The sequence below is a fragment of the Pteronotus mesoamericanus genome, unplaced genomic scaffold, assembly GCF_021234165.1.
Source record: "Pteronotus mesoamericanus isolate MK-2021 breed Mesoamerican mustached bat unplaced genomic scaffold, CSHL_Meso_final contig_68, whole genome shotgun sequence".
Taxonomy (NCBI): Eukaryota; Metazoa; Chordata; class Mammalia; order Chiroptera; family Mormoopidae; genus Pteronotus; species Pteronotus mesoamericanus.
Window position 1 is genome coordinate 2,816,323 of NW_026555234.1, and position 18,523 is coordinate 2,834,845.

Consider the following 18,523-nt stretch of genomic DNA (forward strand, 5'->3'; position numbering starts at 1 on the left):
CCAGGCAGCGGGGCCTCCGACCCTGAGGCGCTCGGCGCCGACGCCTCTGGGAGCCTGAGTGTCACGGGCAGGCGTCAACAGGGGCAAGAGGATGGGAAAGAGCCTCCATCTGAAGACAGAGGAAGGGAACGGCTCCTCCCTACACGGGGATGTGAAGTAACGCTCTGTGACAGCAGTGGCTCCACCCCAGGCGGCTGCGGGGCTGACCTGTGCTGGCCGGGAGATGGCCGCGGGCCGCAGAGGCCGGACGCCCGCCGCGGCAGCTGTCGCGCAGCCCTGAGCCCCCCGCCCCCCGCGCAGTGCCCCCCGGCCGCCCTCACCTTGCTTGCTCTGCAGGTCTTTCAGCCGGGAGCAGAGCTCCTCCACCAGTGTCTCGATGCCGGAGCTCTGCGGGGGAGAGACACACAGGGCTCACTGCCAGGCGTGCGCAAAGTCAGGGGCACGCTTTTGTTTTAATATAAAGATTCTATGAATAAACTAATTTTCCACGTTCCAAAAGAAATCCATTATCAATATTTAAATGAACACAAGAGTTTGAAAATTACACGTTCATAGAGCCCATTCAGTATACATACTCAGTTCTAATTAAGTGCGTTCAATGGCACCTACCCCCAAAATGGCTTCTGTCTTCCCAGGGTACAGCCATTAGCCAATGGGCCCACCTGAGCACCAAGATGCCCATCACGTGATTGAAAGACACCATCTATTCACGACCCGCATCAGCAAGGTCTTGGACCAAACTCAACATAAGGAAAAACCACGAGGAGCTCCCTCGAGTCGTCAAGGAGCTCACGGCCTGAAGAAAACAGGTGGTTTTCCTTTCCTACAGCGAGCACTTGTGACCGCAGCAAGGCACGTGCGGCACAGGGGGCAGGCCGCCCGCCGGCCTTGTGTTCCCACAGGGGCCCTGGTGGGGCACGGACGGGGCTCACCGGCCTCTATGAGAAATGGGGTACGACCGAGGGAGAGCCTGGGAAAGAGCCTGAAACTGGGAGCGTAGGGAAAAGAGCCCACCTTTAAAGAAGAAGGAATGTTGGAAACAGGCACAAATAGTCTTTTACTTATGTAGACTTTTAAACTTTAAAAATTCTCCATTTCTAACAAGAAGAAAGAAAAATGTTTTACAATGTATCAGAAAGAGCAAACGTATTTTTGAGCAGCCTTGTCCTTGTTCAGGGGCCTTAGAGCATTCACAGGGGGCCTGAGTCTCTCTAGGTGGGCACCACTGGAACAGGTGCTCATGCCTGTGCTCCGCCGGCTCCCTCCTGGGCCCTGCCGGGCTAAAAATAGAGCTTCGCCCCACTCGCTTAACTCAGTGACTCAGCACAAGCGTTACAGATACCCTAAGCAAGCACGGGGGGCCCTTACACCCTTTGAGCAGCAAGAAACAGACCCCAATGACAAGGGTTAATTGTAAACAACCATAGTTACATTCTATCCACATCAAACCACAGCTTTTACTAGAGAAACAGGATGGGGGAGACAGGGAAATGGCCCAAAAGAGAGCTGTTCTTCCCTCTCAAACACTCGTAACAACCAAGGCAGCGACTAGTCACGAATAGCGCTCTGGCCACACAGCCCCGTCGGAAAGGCTCTGCTTACCATGGCGCTCGAGGTGGGGTGAGGACGGCCGTTTTATTCCACTTCCTCCCGACCATGAACCTAACACCAGTGTCAGCTGACGTGTTCGCTGCTGCGTGCTGCTCTGTGCACCAGCCCGTGTCGCTGTGTTCCTGAGGCCGGTGCCAGGGCTGGACTCCGGGCCTAGGGGACTGCTTCCCCCCTTCCTCCAGGACTAGGGCGGCCGCCGCGCCACAGCCGGCGTGGCAGAGCCAGCACCCAACCCAGGGGCGCGGCGGCCCTCCTCGTGCTCCGCTGTGGGCATCACCTCCACACAACTGCAACACGCAGTTGTCCTGGACCGTAACACAAGGCAAAGTGCATGTGTTTGCTCTCATGTACACATGGCAAAGAAACGATGGCCTCCTTCACTCTGCACATAGAAGCAAGCTCTACTCATCAGGCTCCTGTCTTCCTCGTCTACTGCAGCACCCTTGTGTATAAGTGTGTGTGTATTTATTTACACATATATTTTTAAGTCATTAAACCCTTGGGTTATCATAACAGCAAAGTAAGAAGCAGCAACGGCATCAGAAGCAGCCGTCGGCCCCTATCACCTCCTGGCAGGCTCTCCTAATTGTTAACTCGGGGCTGTTGACGAAAGATTTTACTTGCTTTCTCAATTATAATATAAACTATTAGGTAATCTTAATAATCACATTTTTATAGTTACCATATCCACAGGGCATTGAAGAATACTGAGAGCCTACAGCGTCTTAACAAATAAAATAAACTATTCCCCTACTTTAGTGAGAATGAGCTGTAGGTAGAAAAAACAGTACTAACATTTTACCGCTTAACTCGACTCGCCTTCTCTCACTTATAAGTAGGACAGTGCCCCCTTCCCTCCAGCAGCAAACGCGCGCGACGCCACACAGCCCAAAGCCCCAAACCTCAGGTCGCAGCACTCCGCGGACGTGAGCGAGTGAGCGGCGAGCACAGGGTCCGTCCAGCAGCAGCCTTCCAAACGCACCATCACTTGCGGCCTCAGTCCCTTGGTCCCTCGGCCGGCAAACAGGGGGGCAGGCGCATCCCCAGCGCATCGGGCGGACCCAGGGAACAAGGTCCCTGCCCCCAGCACCCGCGCTCGAACTCCCACTTCTCCAGGGGGTGGCCGAGCGGGGTGTGTCCCGACCCGGGCTCCCCCAGGCCCGGGTCTGAATCCTGCCCGACCACGGGCTCGCGCGCCGGCAGGGCACATATGCTGCTTGTCGTCTCCAGACCAAGAGGGGCCTGTGCTTTGCCGGTGACCAGAGGCCCCACCTCTCCGTCGCCTTGCTCGCCCCGCACCCCACTTGGCCCCATGGAGACCCGCGGGGCGCACGCTCTGAGCAGGACAAGCACACCAGCAGACGGCCTCTCACCTAACCCCCGCCCCACACCGCCCAGCCCCACCAACCCCGGACACACGTCGCCAACTGCCTTTTCAAAATCCCTACTTAGCTCTTTCATAGTCTCTCACGTGCAAGTCTTATTCACACACCCCCCACCCCCCAGCCACCCCCCAATCGGTGCTCCTTCCCTCATTGCCTGTTTCTCAGGAAATGATGATCCTGCTCTTGCTGCTGCTCAGGCCAAACACCCTGCTGTCTCCCTCCGTTCCTCCCGTCCCTCCCTTTCCCCGCATCCAGCCCTGTCAGCTCCCCACCGCGGACACAGGCGGACCCCCTTGCCCCCAGACCCCAGCAGCAGGACCCCCTGGACTACTGAACAGCTTCTGCACCCTGCCATCTGGGCCGCTCTGCCCCCCCGCCCTGCCCCCACCCTGGGCCTGGCTAGTCTCCTGAAGCAGCCAGCAGGGTCCTACAGGTCGCACTGCCCTCTGCTCCAAACTCTGCAGCCTTCACGCTTCGCAGAGGAAAAGCCAAAGGTCTCCCTGAATGGCCCAGCTGCATCTGCACCCAGGAGACGGGGAGACGGAGCCCAGGCTTCCAGCGAGCGGGCTGTGAGCAGAGGGGGCGGGGCACTGTTAGCAACGGTGGCCGTCGGCTGCTCGGGGCCTGGCCTGTAGAGGGAGTACCGCGCACACGGAGCACCAGACAGGCACCACGTCTGTTCAGCGCTCAGTGAGTGATCCTTATCACTGTTTCGATGCTCTCGTTATCACCCAGAATGAAGAGCATTCAAATATCAGTGTGCAGAGACACAATGACTGTGTATGGTCATAACTACCCTGGGAAGCCCACTCCCTGAAATACCCGACGTGGCTTCTGTGGGGACAACCCTGCCTGGCATATGAGCACCACGGGTGTGACACGGCAGGGCTGCTTGCGCGCCTGCACCGGCCGGGTGAGCCTGGCCGGGGGCTCGGTGGGAACACGGGCCACTGCAGCGAGGCCCGCCGGGCCCGAGTGCGGGCCCTCGCTAAGGTCCTTGCCGCGGGCGGCGGCCGGGCTGCACCAGGGCCACCGGCTGCAGAGCCAGCTCCGCTGCAGTGCGTTACTGCTGCGCCCTCTCTCTACTCGCTCCCTGGACAGGGTTTTGGGTCTTCCAGCCACTCCCAGAGTGGGGGATGAAATCCTAGTTTTGATTCTGTTGTAAGGAGCACAATAAAAACAAAATAGAAAGATAACTAATTATTAAAAAACAAAACAAACATTACAAAAAGCTCTAACTCTGGGGATAGAACAAAACCAAGCAAACTTGAGGACTCAAAAAAAAACCCAGTTGGCACAATTCAACATTCTGTTTTATGATTTTTAAAGGGGAGAAAGAGAAGTCTGGATATATTTAACAGCATCACACACGCAGCGTGTCTACTGAAAACAAACACACAGTGTGGGGAAAGCGGCACAATAAAAAGCGGCCACCTGGGGGCGGGGGCTGGGTCAGGGCGCCACGCCTCCCCACAGGCCTCGTTTTGTACTGCAGACAAAGCAAGTGCAAAGCCCGCGGCAGACCGCGAACGCCCAGAGACCCGCATGTTAGGTATAGCCGTGAACCAAGGGAAGCAGCAAGCACAGCGCCCGCCAAGGCCACGATCTCCGAAGGCGTGAACTTCAACTGCTCGCAGACCTTTACGGATGAGGACAAACTTTAATCGATGCACCTAAAACCAAGTTTGGGCACACCTGAGTCCCCGTGCCGTTTCGGCAACACCCCTCAGATGCAATGCTGAGCGGGCCGGGCCAAGTCGGGCCGTCCGGCGGGTGCAGCCCGCCACCAGGGCAAAGCGGAGGCAGAACCCCACATCGCAGGCACGCACCAGGGAACTGGACAAGCGAGCCTTCCCGCCGCCGCCGCCGCCGCCGAGGGACAGCAAGGAGCCCGCTCCCACAGGGGCTGTGGCGCGGCACCTGCAACAGTCACACGCGCACCATGGACATGATGGAACCGGATTCAGTCTGGTGTGGCACGGTCACCTCTACCCGCTCACCTGCACTGCCTGTTCCACGGTCCTGTGATTAGGTCACTGGCACTTGAGTCAATTAGGCTGTAAACTTGTTCATGGCTTTTGACTTGGACCATTTGATAGTGACTATAAAGAGTTGCCTCTGGACTTGGAGGGAAAGAAAGCTGAGCACAGAACCACAGGCGTGACAATTCTCAGCGCTTAGGACAGGAACAACACGCCCATATGCAAACATTCACTGAGGCCAAAACAAAACTTTTGCATTATAATCTCTTGTGTAGGGTCTCTTTGCTCCTTTCATGGAAGCCACTAGGCAGATTCCAGAGAGCCTACAACTGGTAACTGACCAGTGATTCCTTTTTACTGTTTTAGGCCACTGTTAAAGAGGCCTGTTTCAAATTCTCTCCACTGGACCCCCAAGAGCCGGGAGAGCTGGCTCAAGGGCTCTGCGGACCGCAGTCTGGGACCCGGGGTCCGGGCCTCGGCACAGGCTGCTGCTGGCCGCTGGGGCAGGGCTGGCGGGCTCCCCGCGGCTCCCCTACTCCCCGAGCTCTCACCAGGCTCCCAGCACACCCCCGGCACGCTCTGTCCTCAGCCGATTTTAGTAAGAGGTAAAACACCACCACTATTAGGAAAAAACAATGCAACCTTTTTATAAGAAGGAAGTGATAAGCTAGGACAAATATGTTTCACTGAGTTCGAAAACAAAAATCCCACCTAGACAGGCAGGCAAAGGAAAGCCATTTCCCAGAGCAGCCATGCAAAGAACCAAAGAGCGTCACAAGCCACGGTCCCAGCCTCGCGCAGTTCGCGCCTCCCCACAAACTCGCCCAGCACATGGCGGACAGCGCAGCGGCGGGGCCCGGCGTGGCTGTGACCGGGTGCCTGCGCGCCGCACTTTCACCAGGGGCCGCAGCGGCCTTGTTCTCCCTCAGCTGCGCCGAGAGTCAAAGGCCAGTGTCATTTTCTCAGCGACTCGGGCCCAAAGCCAAAGTAAGATCCTTTCCCGGATGGAAACTCCCTACTCGTATTTTCCTCCCAACCATGACTCAGCAGCTTCTTGGGATTCGCTCAAAGAATTTACCTGAACTAACCCCTCCACCTTAAAAACCACCTGCGCTCTGAATTCCTTCAAAGCTCCAAGGGATTTTACGGACCGGCTGACTCAGTCCCCGTAGAAAACGTCTTCGGGTGACTGTCCGACCGCCCCCTTCTCTCTGAGGATGGCTCACTACTCGCTGCTCCTGCTGTGCGACGGGACCCTCAGGCCACGGGCCCCCTCCTCGCGGCTTCTCAAACCTGGGGGGGCCTGGCCGCCAGCTCTTCTTCCTGCACGGAGTGGCCCTGTGGGGCCACGACCGGCAGGGCCCTTCTCCGCCACCCAAGTGCCGAGGCTGAGGGAGCCAGGGCCGGGGTGCGGGGGGGCGACCCGGAGGCAGAGAGAGGTGCAGACGAGGGGCTGCAGGCCATCGGGGGGACAGCCGTGGTGCCCCCGTCCAGTGCAGGCCGCTCGGAGGCCGCCACCGTTCCCGCGCTTGGCTTCAGGGAGACGCCCCACACCTCTGGGTACAGCCCCATCTTTTCTTAAGTGGCGTGAGGTACGCTGCCGCTCTCCGTAACAAAGTGGTGCCCGACTAAGGAGCCCTACGAGTGGTGACTTCCAACCCCTGCCCCAGAGTCTGCGAGGCAGCAGCTTCGCGGGGTCGGAGGCTATAAACTGGGGGCAGAGGGAGGAGGACAGTGGGGAAGGGAAGGGACAGCCCCTTAACCAGCAAGCGCTCGATCCCATGGAAGAGAAACTTGCACCCTCTGTGTGATGGGCGCCCGCTCTGCTGGGTACTAGGAGGTGAAAAGATGGGCAACTCGCGTCCTGGCCCCAGGAGCCGTCCCATGGGGTGGGGGGGCAGGAGCGAGCAGCTGCAGTCCCGGCTGGGAGGGCTCCCCCGCTGGAGGCACCACACAGGCCCCAGGGCGCCCCCCGCAACCCCCCAGTTCTGGGCAGGATGAGAGCGCAGCCAGGCAGTGCTGGGCAGACTGTGACAGGCTCGGGGGCCGGGCGGCGGCCCGCAGGTCGACCTCTGGGTTACCGAGGGTGCCAGCGACCCGAGGGCAGCCCGTTAGCTCGCCGCGCTCCGGACGAAGCTTCCGGAGGCGGGGACTCTCCAGATGCCCGGTGTGACCCCTCTCCGTTTACCTTGGCGTTACAAAGGCACTGAAAACGACTCTAGCACGAGTAGAAGGGTAAAAGCAAAACAAAAACAATTTTCTAAGTATTAGTACTGATCTCAGAGATTACACTTCATAGTGAGTAATAAAATAATTCATAGTGCTTAGATAAAAGATTATATTCTGAAACTATTCTGCTATTTCAGGATGCTGAGAAACATGAGAAATATTTTATATGAAATGTTAAAATGTTAGGATGGCTGCCCCACTTCTAGGAATGTCTCCAAAAGAAATAATATGGGCTATGGAAAAAGCAAAGTGTGAAAATATCCCCAACAGTATAACAGAAAGTCAACAGCAAGCTAAGTATCCAGCAATAAGGACTACAGTATATTGCTGTTAGAATGTTATTTGATGAAAAATAACTTAGTATCTAAAAAGAATAAGGATGATATATTAACAAGATGAAATATATATTAAATAGGAAAAAAGGACATAAAGTTTTACATATACTCTACTTATAATGATACATATAAAATATTGCATAAAACTATATATATGTGCATACATACATTTTATTTTCTGTTGATTTTATATATATACATGCACACGCACACACACACACATATATATAAAAATACCTTAAAGGAAAAAGAGATGATGTTTATGTTAAAGTGGTAAGATAATGAGTAGTTAGTTTTTCTACGTTTTTTTGGTCAAAATGTTGTATTTGTAAACTTTTTTTTGCAGATTTTATTTATTTGAGAGAGGGGGGAAGGGAGGAAGAAAGAGGGAGAGAAACATCAATGTGTGGCTGCCTCTTGCACACCCCCTACTGAGGAACTGACCAGCAACCCAGGCATGTGCCCTGACTGGGATTTTGAACCAGAGACCCTTTGGTTCACAGGTCAGTGCTCAATCCACTGAGCCACAGCCAGGGCATATATTTGTAAACTTTTTAAAAACGCCCTCCCCTGCTTTTTCTCCTCTTAAGTATTAGAAATAAAATGACAACTTACTTCGTCAGAAGCAGACCGAAGACACTGGACAGCAGCCTGTTTTTTCATTTCTTCCAGAGTGAGATCTGAGCCCTTTTTCTTGCTCTTCCCCCATTTCTTGTAAGCTCCCTTCTCCCAGCCCAGGAAGATGTCATTCTCCTGCAGCGAGATGGAGACATTGCCGTGAGCAAGCAACAGGAGCAAGTTTCAGACACCGCTCTTTCCCACGCGCTTCCAGCCACGCCCCCAGCCACGCCCCCCAGCACGCCAGCTCGCGCGACAAGCGCACCGAGGGACTGCCGGGCACAGACCTGCCAGTCGGAGCCCCTCGGGGCCACCCGCACGCCTGGACCCTGTTACTGAGATTGCTGATTATTTATGATCTTAATAAATCTGGCCCACCTATATTCATAGTGAATGCTAATAAACAACTCAGACATTTGTATGTAAACTTAAGTATTATTTAAATTTCAGTATGAGTCCAAAACTATATACGCAATTAAATGTCTTCTCTTCTATACTTTCCAGGATTTAACAATTAAATGATTAAATCTCTATATGTTGTAGTCTAAAAAAAATATAAAATATTTTATGTTAGTATTTAAAGTTTATTTCCCCCTTGATTTTATAGGCCCATGATAAAAATCTGAGGCGCATTTGAAAGGTGGGAAGAAAGCAAGCACACTGCCCTCAATGACCCCCCGTGGCTGCCAGAATGGCTTGGTCCTGGTCTTTTTCTTCTGCTTTAAAACACACAATTGGATTCACAGTCTTTGTACACATTTTGTACTTGATTTAACTTACATATTGTGGACATTAGCCCTGTGTTACTACAAATTCTTTGAGTGCATAATATTTCAAGATGTTAGGTTTACTTAATTATTTCCCTAGACTGGGACGTTTTCAATTCAGTATTTTTAATCGTGTTGCTACTTTGTTTTATCGTTTAAAAACCCTTTATTTGATAAATTATGATTAAAACCAGTGGACAGACAACAAGGAAAAAAAGAAGAAAGAGACAGACAGCGGTGAAATTAAGAAGCCCCGTGACGGGCGCTCGGCCGCTGGCCGGCCCTCAGGGAGGGGATTCAGATGAACGAGAGAGGGGAGAGAAAACAACAAAACGACTTGTTCAAAAGATTTTTAAGACCAGATCATACCCACTTACCCCACTTTTACTTTAATCCAGTCCATAAAGCTGCTTTTAAGCGACCAGAAAAGAGCGCAAGAAGGGTCCTTCCTCCCCCTACGCGCCATCACTAGCACGCCTGTGGCTTCATTTCGTAGGTGCGTTTGCAGATCTAAGGAACGTGGACGTGTGTTTCCTGGCCGAGCAGTGTCAAGGCCACTGTCCAAGGGACAGTGTGCCTGGTAGCCAAGGGAGGGCTACAGTGTGTTCCCCCTTCTTGAACGCGTGTCAGGGGCTGGCCCCTGAAACTTGACGCTGCTTATCGGTGACATCGCCTGGAGACAGGGCTCGTCCTTCCACAGGAAGAGAGGACAGAACCAGAACAGTGTAGATTCAAAGCTTCTGAAGACAGGAACATAACCCTCTCTACTGTTCATCGTGTATAAAACAAGGGAGAAAAGGTATCTAATTATTGAAAACAAGCCTCTGCTCTGTGTGAGCTGCTGAGCTGCTCTTTCTCTGTCCCGAGCATCACACGCACGTTTCTCCACCGAAACTACGCTCCAGCTTGGCAGAGGCAGCGCACATTCAAAGGCCCTAACACAGCTTTATCACGTACACAGGACTTTCAAAATTCAGGGGACACGGTCAGTCCCTCTGGAGGGCAGTGTGACGATGCATCCCAAACATCTGACACATGTCCATGGACTCGCAAGCCAATGATTCCACTTCTGGGAACGCACCCTAAGGGAAACAGTCCCTGAGGCGCGTGCAGCTTCCGCTACAGCGATGGCAGCCCTGTGGAAGCAACTACGTGTCAAAGGAGGAGGACTTGGTTAGGTAAGTTTCGTTCATCCAGCTGATGAGACACTATAACCATTAAAGAGATTAGAAACATATTTATTGGCATGGAAAGCTATCCACAATATGTATAAGCAAAATAGATCACACAACAATATAATCTCATGTTTGGTTAAAATACACACACACACACACACACACACACACACACACACACACCCCTACTAGGCACTTAAAGGTCTGAGAAAACTGTACAAAAAGGTTGCTGGAAGCTTTCATGGTAGGTGTAGGGTACTATGGTTTTTCTTGTAATTAAGTCATACTCCTTTAACAGTCAAATGATTTGTGTGTGTGTGTGTGTGTTTTGTAATCCTCACCTGAGGATGTTTACTGATTTTAAAGAGAGAGGAAGAGGGGTAGAGAGAGGGAGGGAGAGACAGACAGACAGACAATTGATGTGAATGAGAAAGCTCGATCGGTTGCCTCCCACACACGCCATGACTGGGGATTGAACCCACGACCTTCTGGCGTACAGGAGAGTGCTCCAGCTGACTGAGCCACCCAGTCAGGTCTTCTTTGTTTCTTCATGGACAACTTTGAAGTCAAGAAGAGAGAAATGAGAAGAGCTCCTGGAGGTCGCCACCAAGTGCAGGTGCCTGGCACTAGCCTCGTGCTTCCTGTCTGGCAAGCCTTCGCCTGTAATGGGTGTATCTGCTCACCCAGCGTCTGTTTCGGCAACTCTTCTGTGGCACCCGGGGCTGTGAGAATGACTACAAGGCTGTCCCTGCCCACCAGAGGTCCACAATCCAGTGTGGAATAAAGATCTGGAGGTCAACGACTGCGGCATGGTTGTTGCTCTTATAAAGGTTTGTGGGAAGCCCTTCGGGAGCACAAGGGGGCATGTTTTTTTCTTGGCCGGGTTGGAAAGTAAAGGCATCCTTCAGAAGGAAGGGTCACCGAGCGGAGCCTCACAGAGAGCATCCAAGTCCAGGGGGAGTGAGAGGTACCGGCGGAAACAATGAGCTGAAGCCCTCGGTAGTGAACCTCTTCCATAAGGACAAAATAGAAAATATTTTAAACTTCATAGATCAAGAGGATATCAAGGGTATAATGTAGGCACTTTTACCAAATAAATAAATGTTCACAACAATTTACTGATGAGATTCAAAACAGAATTCAGTACAATTTTTGGTATCACAGGTCTACTAATGAGAAGAATGAAATTCCTTGGGGTGAGCAAGCTAACATTTGCTTAACCAGGACTCTCTGTCCTCAAAACCAGTAACAAATGTTCATCTGTTCATGCTCATTTTTCAAAATAATGGCTTTGTTGACATATAATTCACATACTATAAAATCTGCCCTTTTAAAGGGTACCATTCAGTGGCTTTTAGAGTAATTCACAGGGTTGTGTGACAATCACCACTATCTAATTTAACATATTTCCGTCTCCCCAGAAGGAACACTGTGGCCGCCAGCAGTCACTGCCCACTCTCCTGGGGAGTCGCCGCCAGCTACTCCCTGCTGCTCTGGGGACTCGCCCACTGCAGGCGCTGCAGGGAGATGGACCGCACCCAGTGCGCTCCGCTGGGTCTGGCAGCTTCCGCTCAGCACGACGTTTGGCAGCTCAGCCGTGTTGTGGTTGGGGCGAGCGCTTCGCTTCCTTCTCTGATGGAATAGCATTCCACTGCACGGGTGCACCTCAGCCTGTTTATCCATCCATCCTTGATGGACATGTGGCTGCTTCCTCCTCTCAGCTACTATGAACAATGCTGCTATAAATATTCCTATACAAGGGTTTGTACGGACATGGTTTTCAATTCCGTCGTATACCCCTAGCAGAAGTGCTGGGTCACACAGTGACTCCATGTTTAACCCCTGAGGAATTGCAGGATATTTTTCAGAGCAGCAACACCATGTTACAGCCCTGCCAGCGAGGTGTGAAGCCCCCACGTTCTCCACACCCTCGCCAGCACTCGCTGTCACCTGGGTTTTTGTCCCACCATCCAAGCAGGTGTGAAGCGCCTTTGCCACTTCCGGAAGACGCGGGGTGCGGGGGCGGGCCTCCGGGCCTCCTCTGCCCGTTGGAAACTGGTCCATCCAGGCCCCCCCCCATTTTTGAAAAGCCTCTCCTGAACACATCTCTCTTATCAGCTACGTGATTTACAAATATTTTCTCCAATTCTGTGGGTTGTCTTTTCACCTTCCTGATGGTGTCCTTTGAAGCACAGGAGTTTCCACCGTGATCCAGTCTAATTTACTGATGCGTCTGCCCTGGCTGCTGGTGCTTTGGGGTCCTGCCTAGGAAACCACTGCCTGACCCCAGTCACAAGGATTTCCTCCTATAAAACATTTTCTTCTAAGTGTTACCGTTTTAGCTCTTATGTTTCGGTCCCTAGTCCATCTGCGTTAATATGGGCATGCGGTGGGAAGGAGTGGCCCGTCTTCGCACTCCGGCACACGGCCACCCTGCTGTCCCAGTGTCTGGTGTCAAAAGGCTGTTCTTTCCCCACTGAAGGTTGGAGACCAACCTGCCATCAACATAAAGGCTTATTTCTAGACTCTCAGTGCCAGAGTGTCTTGACTGCTGGGGCTTTGTAATAAGTTTTGAAATTGGGAAGTAGGAGTCCTCCAACTTTGTTCTTCAAGATTTTTTAGGCTCTTCTGGGTCCCTAACATTTCCATACGCCTGTTAGGATCAGCCTGCCGATTTCTGCAATGAAGGCGGCTGGGACGGTGGCGGACTGCGCGGGCCGCATATCGGTCCGGGCCGCATATCGGTCGGGAGAGCGCTGGTGTCTTAGCTGAATCTTCTGGTCAGGCCCATGGGATGTTTCTCCACTTGTCAGGTCTTCTTTCGTTTCTTTCAGTGACATTTTATATTTTTAGTGCGCAACTCTTCAACTTCTTTTGTTAAACTTATTCACAAGCATTTTAATTCTTTTTGACACTATTATAAATGGAACTTCCTTAATTTCATCCTTACAATTTTCTTTATATAAGACCATGTCATATGTCAACAGAGTTATTTTTAGTTCTTCCTTCCCAATCTGAATGTCTTTTTTCTTACCTAACTGCCCTGATAATGCTGATTCACAATAAGATTTTACATATAGTATTTCACCTTTGAAAATGTCTTCCAACAAAGCTACTGCCAAATGCTGATGTTAGCTCCCAGGCACAAGTTTAACTGAAGATACTAATTCCTAAAAAGCGTTAATAAAGCTCCGTTGGCGGTTTCCCTTGACAGCTCCTTCTAGCCTGTCACCGCAGCGCGGAGCCCTCCCTCCCGGTGGCAGCCAGGCGGAAGCACCCCTGCCGCGGAGCTGACTGGACGCAGCCCTGCCTGGGCGCCGTGCCGGGGGGCAGGGGGCAGGCAGCGCCGCGGCGCCGGAGCGTGAGCTGGGACCACACGGCCGCTGCGGGTCAGGGTGGCAGCGCAGGCTCTGCTTCGGCCGTAACTTCTGACAGGAAAGTGTGTGACGCCACCTGGCACCGTCTATGATTCAGACAACGTCAGCTGCAGAGCGATTTTACTACGTTGTAAATGCTGCATAAGTGCTATTTTACCTTATAATTTTAGATTGGCTTCATTAAGAAACATGAAGTCTGCAGCAAAAGCTACACAAAAAACAGATACACTTTCCTGCCTTCTGCTCCTTCCACGTACTCTTTCTGAGAGCTCCTTCAGTCTGTGTTTTCCGGCTTCATGTCCTGTGTGAATGTATTGGACTTATCACCCAACAGCACTGAACTAGTAATCAGCTCTTAAAAGAACACAGTATTTATAAAAGGCTCGGGGTATTTCTGTTTTACTGTTTTCAGTCTCCTGTGCTGCACTAATTAAAAGCCATGTAGACATAAACATAAAGCGTTAGACATGTGCCAGCTGCTTCCTCAGGAAGCTCAGTGAACCAAGTGTGACTCTGCAAAGCCACAGTCCAAGGACAGAGCACAGGCGAGCACCGAGGGAAGATGTGGCGACGGGGCCCCTCAGCATGCGGGTCTCACAGGTGCCTCCCCAGGCACGGCGGTCCAGCGACGCAAGGCCACCGTTTGATTCACTTTCCCTTGCTGTCTCCTATCAAAAGTGAAACTGAGAACCGGAGGAAGAGAACCAACACACCCAGCTGAACTGCTGCTGGGGTCAGCGACGCCGGCAGGTTCCGGCTCACACCCCCGCCAGCGCCCACCCCGCCCATGCTCACGGGGAGCAGCGTCCTGAAGAACCAAAGCCCGCGCATCCACGCCGAACGCCTGCCACTCCCGGCTTGATAGAGTCAGGGCGCTTCATCCCTCTGACCCAGGCCTGGCTCAGAGGGAAATGAGGGGGAAGGGGGAGGTTTTGCTGGGAATGTAGGGAACACAGCCTCCAGAGAGAGTGCTAGGAAAATACGCGCACTGGGCCGCTGTCGCTTGCCCTCCAGCCCCAGGGGGCTGCTTCAGCCCCTAGCGGACGAGGGGGGGGCGGGGGGGGGCAGCCAGGCAGGGAGGCAGCGCTAAGGGTCTCTGTGGAGCCTGGAATGGAACCAGGCTGGGGCTGCCCTTCCTCCCTCAGAGCTTTCATTCATCTGAGGCTTCCCCCGACCCCCTCTGAAGCCAGTTTTGGGCTGCTTATAAATGAAAGATATCGCTAGAATTTGGAGAGGGAGGCCTCAGGAATGAATCTATGTCTCACTGCTCCAAAGAATTGCAATTTACCTCTAAAAAAATATGTGGCTCCCATTAAGCAAGCGTAATTTCAGGTGAACCACATCCACTGTTTCCCCCCTGGGTCTTCAGCCAAAGGTGACAGATTCCTCTCTGTCCTCCTGGCCCTTGGCTGCCCGGCCAGCACCCCGCACCCCCCACCCCCGACTCCGCCACGCACGCTGCTGCGTGCTGCCTGCGAAACACAGCGACGGGACTAAGCACCCACGGCCCAGGGCAGCCCATCGGTCTCTCGGCTCAGTGTCTGGCAGGCCGCCCCCAGCCTCGTCGCCCCTCCCCCTGCGGCCCTGCTGGCCTCCCACAGGCTGGCCCCTCCTGCCCCTGTGCCCCGTGCGCACATTTCCTCTGCTTCCTTCCAGGCGGTTCCAGTGCAGTCCCCTGCTGCTCCCATGCCCTGTCGCCGCGCACAGGGCCCCACGCTCTGCGCAGCCACAGGGTTTCACCAATCCCTAAACTGGCAGCTGTCTGTCAGGGACCATCCCTCGCCATCTCTGTATCCGTGACGCCTGCCACCGTGTCTGGCACATGTCATGGGCATAAGTAAAAAGCAAAAATGTACATTAAAGATAATCCTTACATGCAAAACACTTCTCTCTTTCATGGAAAGATTTTACAAACCCCACATTTTGTTACAGCACCTTGGGGAGTCCGTGGACATGAATCTGTGCCGCCCACCATTAGCTCCAACTCCTACTCGGGCCCCACCCAGGCAGGGCCATCCCTACGCGCACAGCGAATTCGCCTCCGCGGCGTGACTGCTGAAACACAGCACGTGCGGCGGGGCGCCCGGGGGGGTGGTCAGATTGGGTGGCTGTGCCTGCTAACGGGTGAGGCTGATCTGAAAGGAAAGCGCTGTGGGGGGCCGCCCCGCCGAGTGCGGAACGAGGCAGGAACAGACGCACACAGGCACTCTGTCTCGCCCTGCGGTCAGGGGTGGGTTCCCCTCATTTAACCGGTGGATGAATACAGAGTCTAGAGAAATCCAGCTGCATTTCCGGAACGATGGACTCAAGCTAAAAGAATGAGGGGATTTAAAAGGTGCAACAAAGTACAGTCATCAGAACAGTGTGGTAACGGTACAAAGCCAGACACGCGGACCAGTGGAGCGGGGCAGGGAGCCCAGAAACAGAGCCTCGCAGATGGGGTCAGGGGACTTCCCACAGGACGCTAAGGCCATTCCCCAGGGAAGGAGAGCCTCTCCAACACACGGTGCTGGGACAGCTGGACCGCCACAGGCCACGGAGGAGAGCTGGCCCTCTACTCACACCATATACAGCAACGAACTCAAAATGTGTAGGAGCTAAGAGTTATAATACTCTTGGAAGAAACACAGATCAAAGCCTCTTGACACTGGATTCAGCAATGATGTTTTTAATATGACACCAAAGGCACAGGCAACAACAGAAAAAATAGCCAAACTGGGCTTCCTAAAAATTTTAAAAATTTATGCATTAGAAGACACTATAAATAATGAAAAGGCAAACCACACAATGGAAGAAAATACTTGCATATCCTATCTGATAAGGGGTTAATATCCAGAATATATAGAGAGCTCCTAAGACTTGACAACAACAAAAAACAGCCAGATTAAAAAATGGGCAAAGGACCTACACAGGCATTTTTCCAAAGAAGATATACAAAAGCCAATAAACACATGAAAAGATGTTCAACATCACTCATTATCAAGGAAAATGCAAATCAGAACTACAAAGAAATACCACGTCACACCAATTGGAAAGGATACTGTCACAAAACCAGAAAGGAACAAGTGTCGGCAAGCACAAGGAGACGCTGGGCCCCGTACACCACCAGCGGGAACGTAAACCGGAGCAGCTGCCGGCGGCTCAGCAAAAGCTCCAAGCAGAATCGCCGCGTACCCGGCAAGCCTACTCCTAGGCACACGCCCCCGACGCTGAAAACAGGTCTCACGGTGTGTGCATGCCATGTTCAGGACAGCATTATTCACAAGAGCTGAAACGCCGAAGAAACCCAAGTGTCCTTGGGTGGATGGATGGATGGATGGATGGACAGACGGACGGACGGACAAAATGTGATGTATCCATACGATGGAATATCATTGAGCCTTAAAGAGAAAGTAAATTCTGACATACATACAACACGGATGAACCCTGAGAACATCATGCTCAGTGAGGTAAGCCAGCCACACAGAGACAGACACTGTCTGTCTGTCTGCAGACAGGAGGCGCCAAAGAGTAGTCAAAATCAGAGAGACAGAAAGTGTCGTGGTCATTGCCAGGGGCGGGGGAAGAGGCGAGGGAAGAGGCGAGGTCCAGTTTCACAGGATGAAAAGAGTCACGGGGACGGACGGTGGTGACGGCCACACAACGTTGATAAACGTGTCTGATACCACTGAGCCGTACACCTGAAAACGGTTAGGGCGGCCAATTCTGTGTCCTGTGTCCCCTACCACAACGAAAGAAGGCAGGCGGGACAGTGCAAGGGCAGGCCCCGTGTGCAGCTGCCGGGCAAACCAACGCGGGGCCGAAAACTGAGAGTGGACACCTTCCATTTTAAACCCAGTGCTCAGAGAGAGACCAAAGGGGGGACAAGCAAAATAAACACCAAACTAAACAAGTAAACAAATGAACACACTCCTCCAAAAAATAGCCGGTGGATGATCCGTCAAAAAAAATCGAATAAGCTTAACTTCATTAAAATACAAAACCGCTCTGTGAACAATGCCAAGTGGATTAGAAGACAAGCCACAGGCTGGGAGAACACATTCACCAGCCAAAATAAACGAAGAACTCTTAATGACTCAGTAAAAAGGAAACAAACACCCTGACAACAGCCTCAACAGACCTGTCTCCAAAGCAGAGACAGTGATGACATGCAAGCACAAGAGAGACGTTCCACGTCATGGCATCAGGGGGAGGCAAATTGAAACGATGCAGCGCCACTACATCCTCTGCCGACTGCACAAAATGCGGGACGCTGACACCACCTAGTGCCGGGAAGATGTGGGGCACAGGGCCGCTCCCTCCTGTTGGCAGGGGGAGGGGGGGTGGGGGTTGATGCAGCCACTGTGGCAGGCAGGCTGGCGGTGGCTTACAAAACTAACCACGCCCTCACCCCTCCCCCAGCCACCAGGCTCCGTGGTACCTGCCCAAAGGAGCCGACCACTCACCCCCGCACCGAAGCTGCAGGCAGACGTTCACAGCAGCTGCCAGCCTTGGGGGCAAGAGCCCTCGGGCGGGGGAAGGAGTGAACGCCCTGCGGCCCATCCACACGGTGGGCTGTGGTCCAGCCTGAAGCGAAGCGCGCTGTGAAGCCATGAAAGGACGCAGCAGAACATAAACGCGCGCCACTGAGGGACAGAAACCCCCCGCGAAGGCCGCACACTGGTGCGGACCACCTGACGCTCCGGAGAAGACAAAGCCAGGAGACACCGGGAAGACCGGTCGTCGGGGGTGGGGCGGGGCGCGAACAGGCAGGGCGCAGAGGGAGCCCAGGCCGGCGGGCCGCTCCCCGCGGCACTGGGAGGGCGACGCGCGTCACGGCTGCATTTGCGCAGACCCGTGGAACGCGCGGCACCGAGGGAGGCTCCCACTGTAAACTGTGGCCTCCGGGTGATTACGTGTCAATGTGGGTCCAGTCATCATGACAGGCGTCACTCTGGTGAGGAATACCGGTAACAGGGAGGCTATGCATGGGTGGCGTCAGGGATATATGCTCTAAAAACTCAAGTCTTTTAAAAAAGCAACCGACTCTCGTCACCTGAGGGGA

The 18,523-nt window shown here is 53.2% G+C and overlaps 1 protein-coding gene across 7 annotated transcripts in view; it reads right to left on the minus strand.

Moving 5' to 3' along the window:
* Window positions 1-18,523, minus strand: part of KIAA0232 (KIAA0232 ortholog) — a 72,371-nt gene that overhangs the window by 20,709 nt on the left and 33,139 nt on the right. For 6 of the 7 annotated variants that reach the window (XM_054581919.1, XM_054581920.1, XM_054581921.1 and 3 more), the window contains 2 exons: window positions 8,158-8,295; window positions 321-387 (listed from right to left, as the gene is read on the minus strand). In XM_054581919.1, coding sequence (XP_054437894.1) covers window positions 321-387; window positions 8,158-8,295 — 205 coding nt within the window. Of the gene's footprint in view, window positions 1-320; window positions 388-1,602; window positions 1,848-8,157; window positions 8,296-18,523 lie in introns of those variants that run through there. The other variant, XM_054581923.1, reaches the window with a different exon arrangement.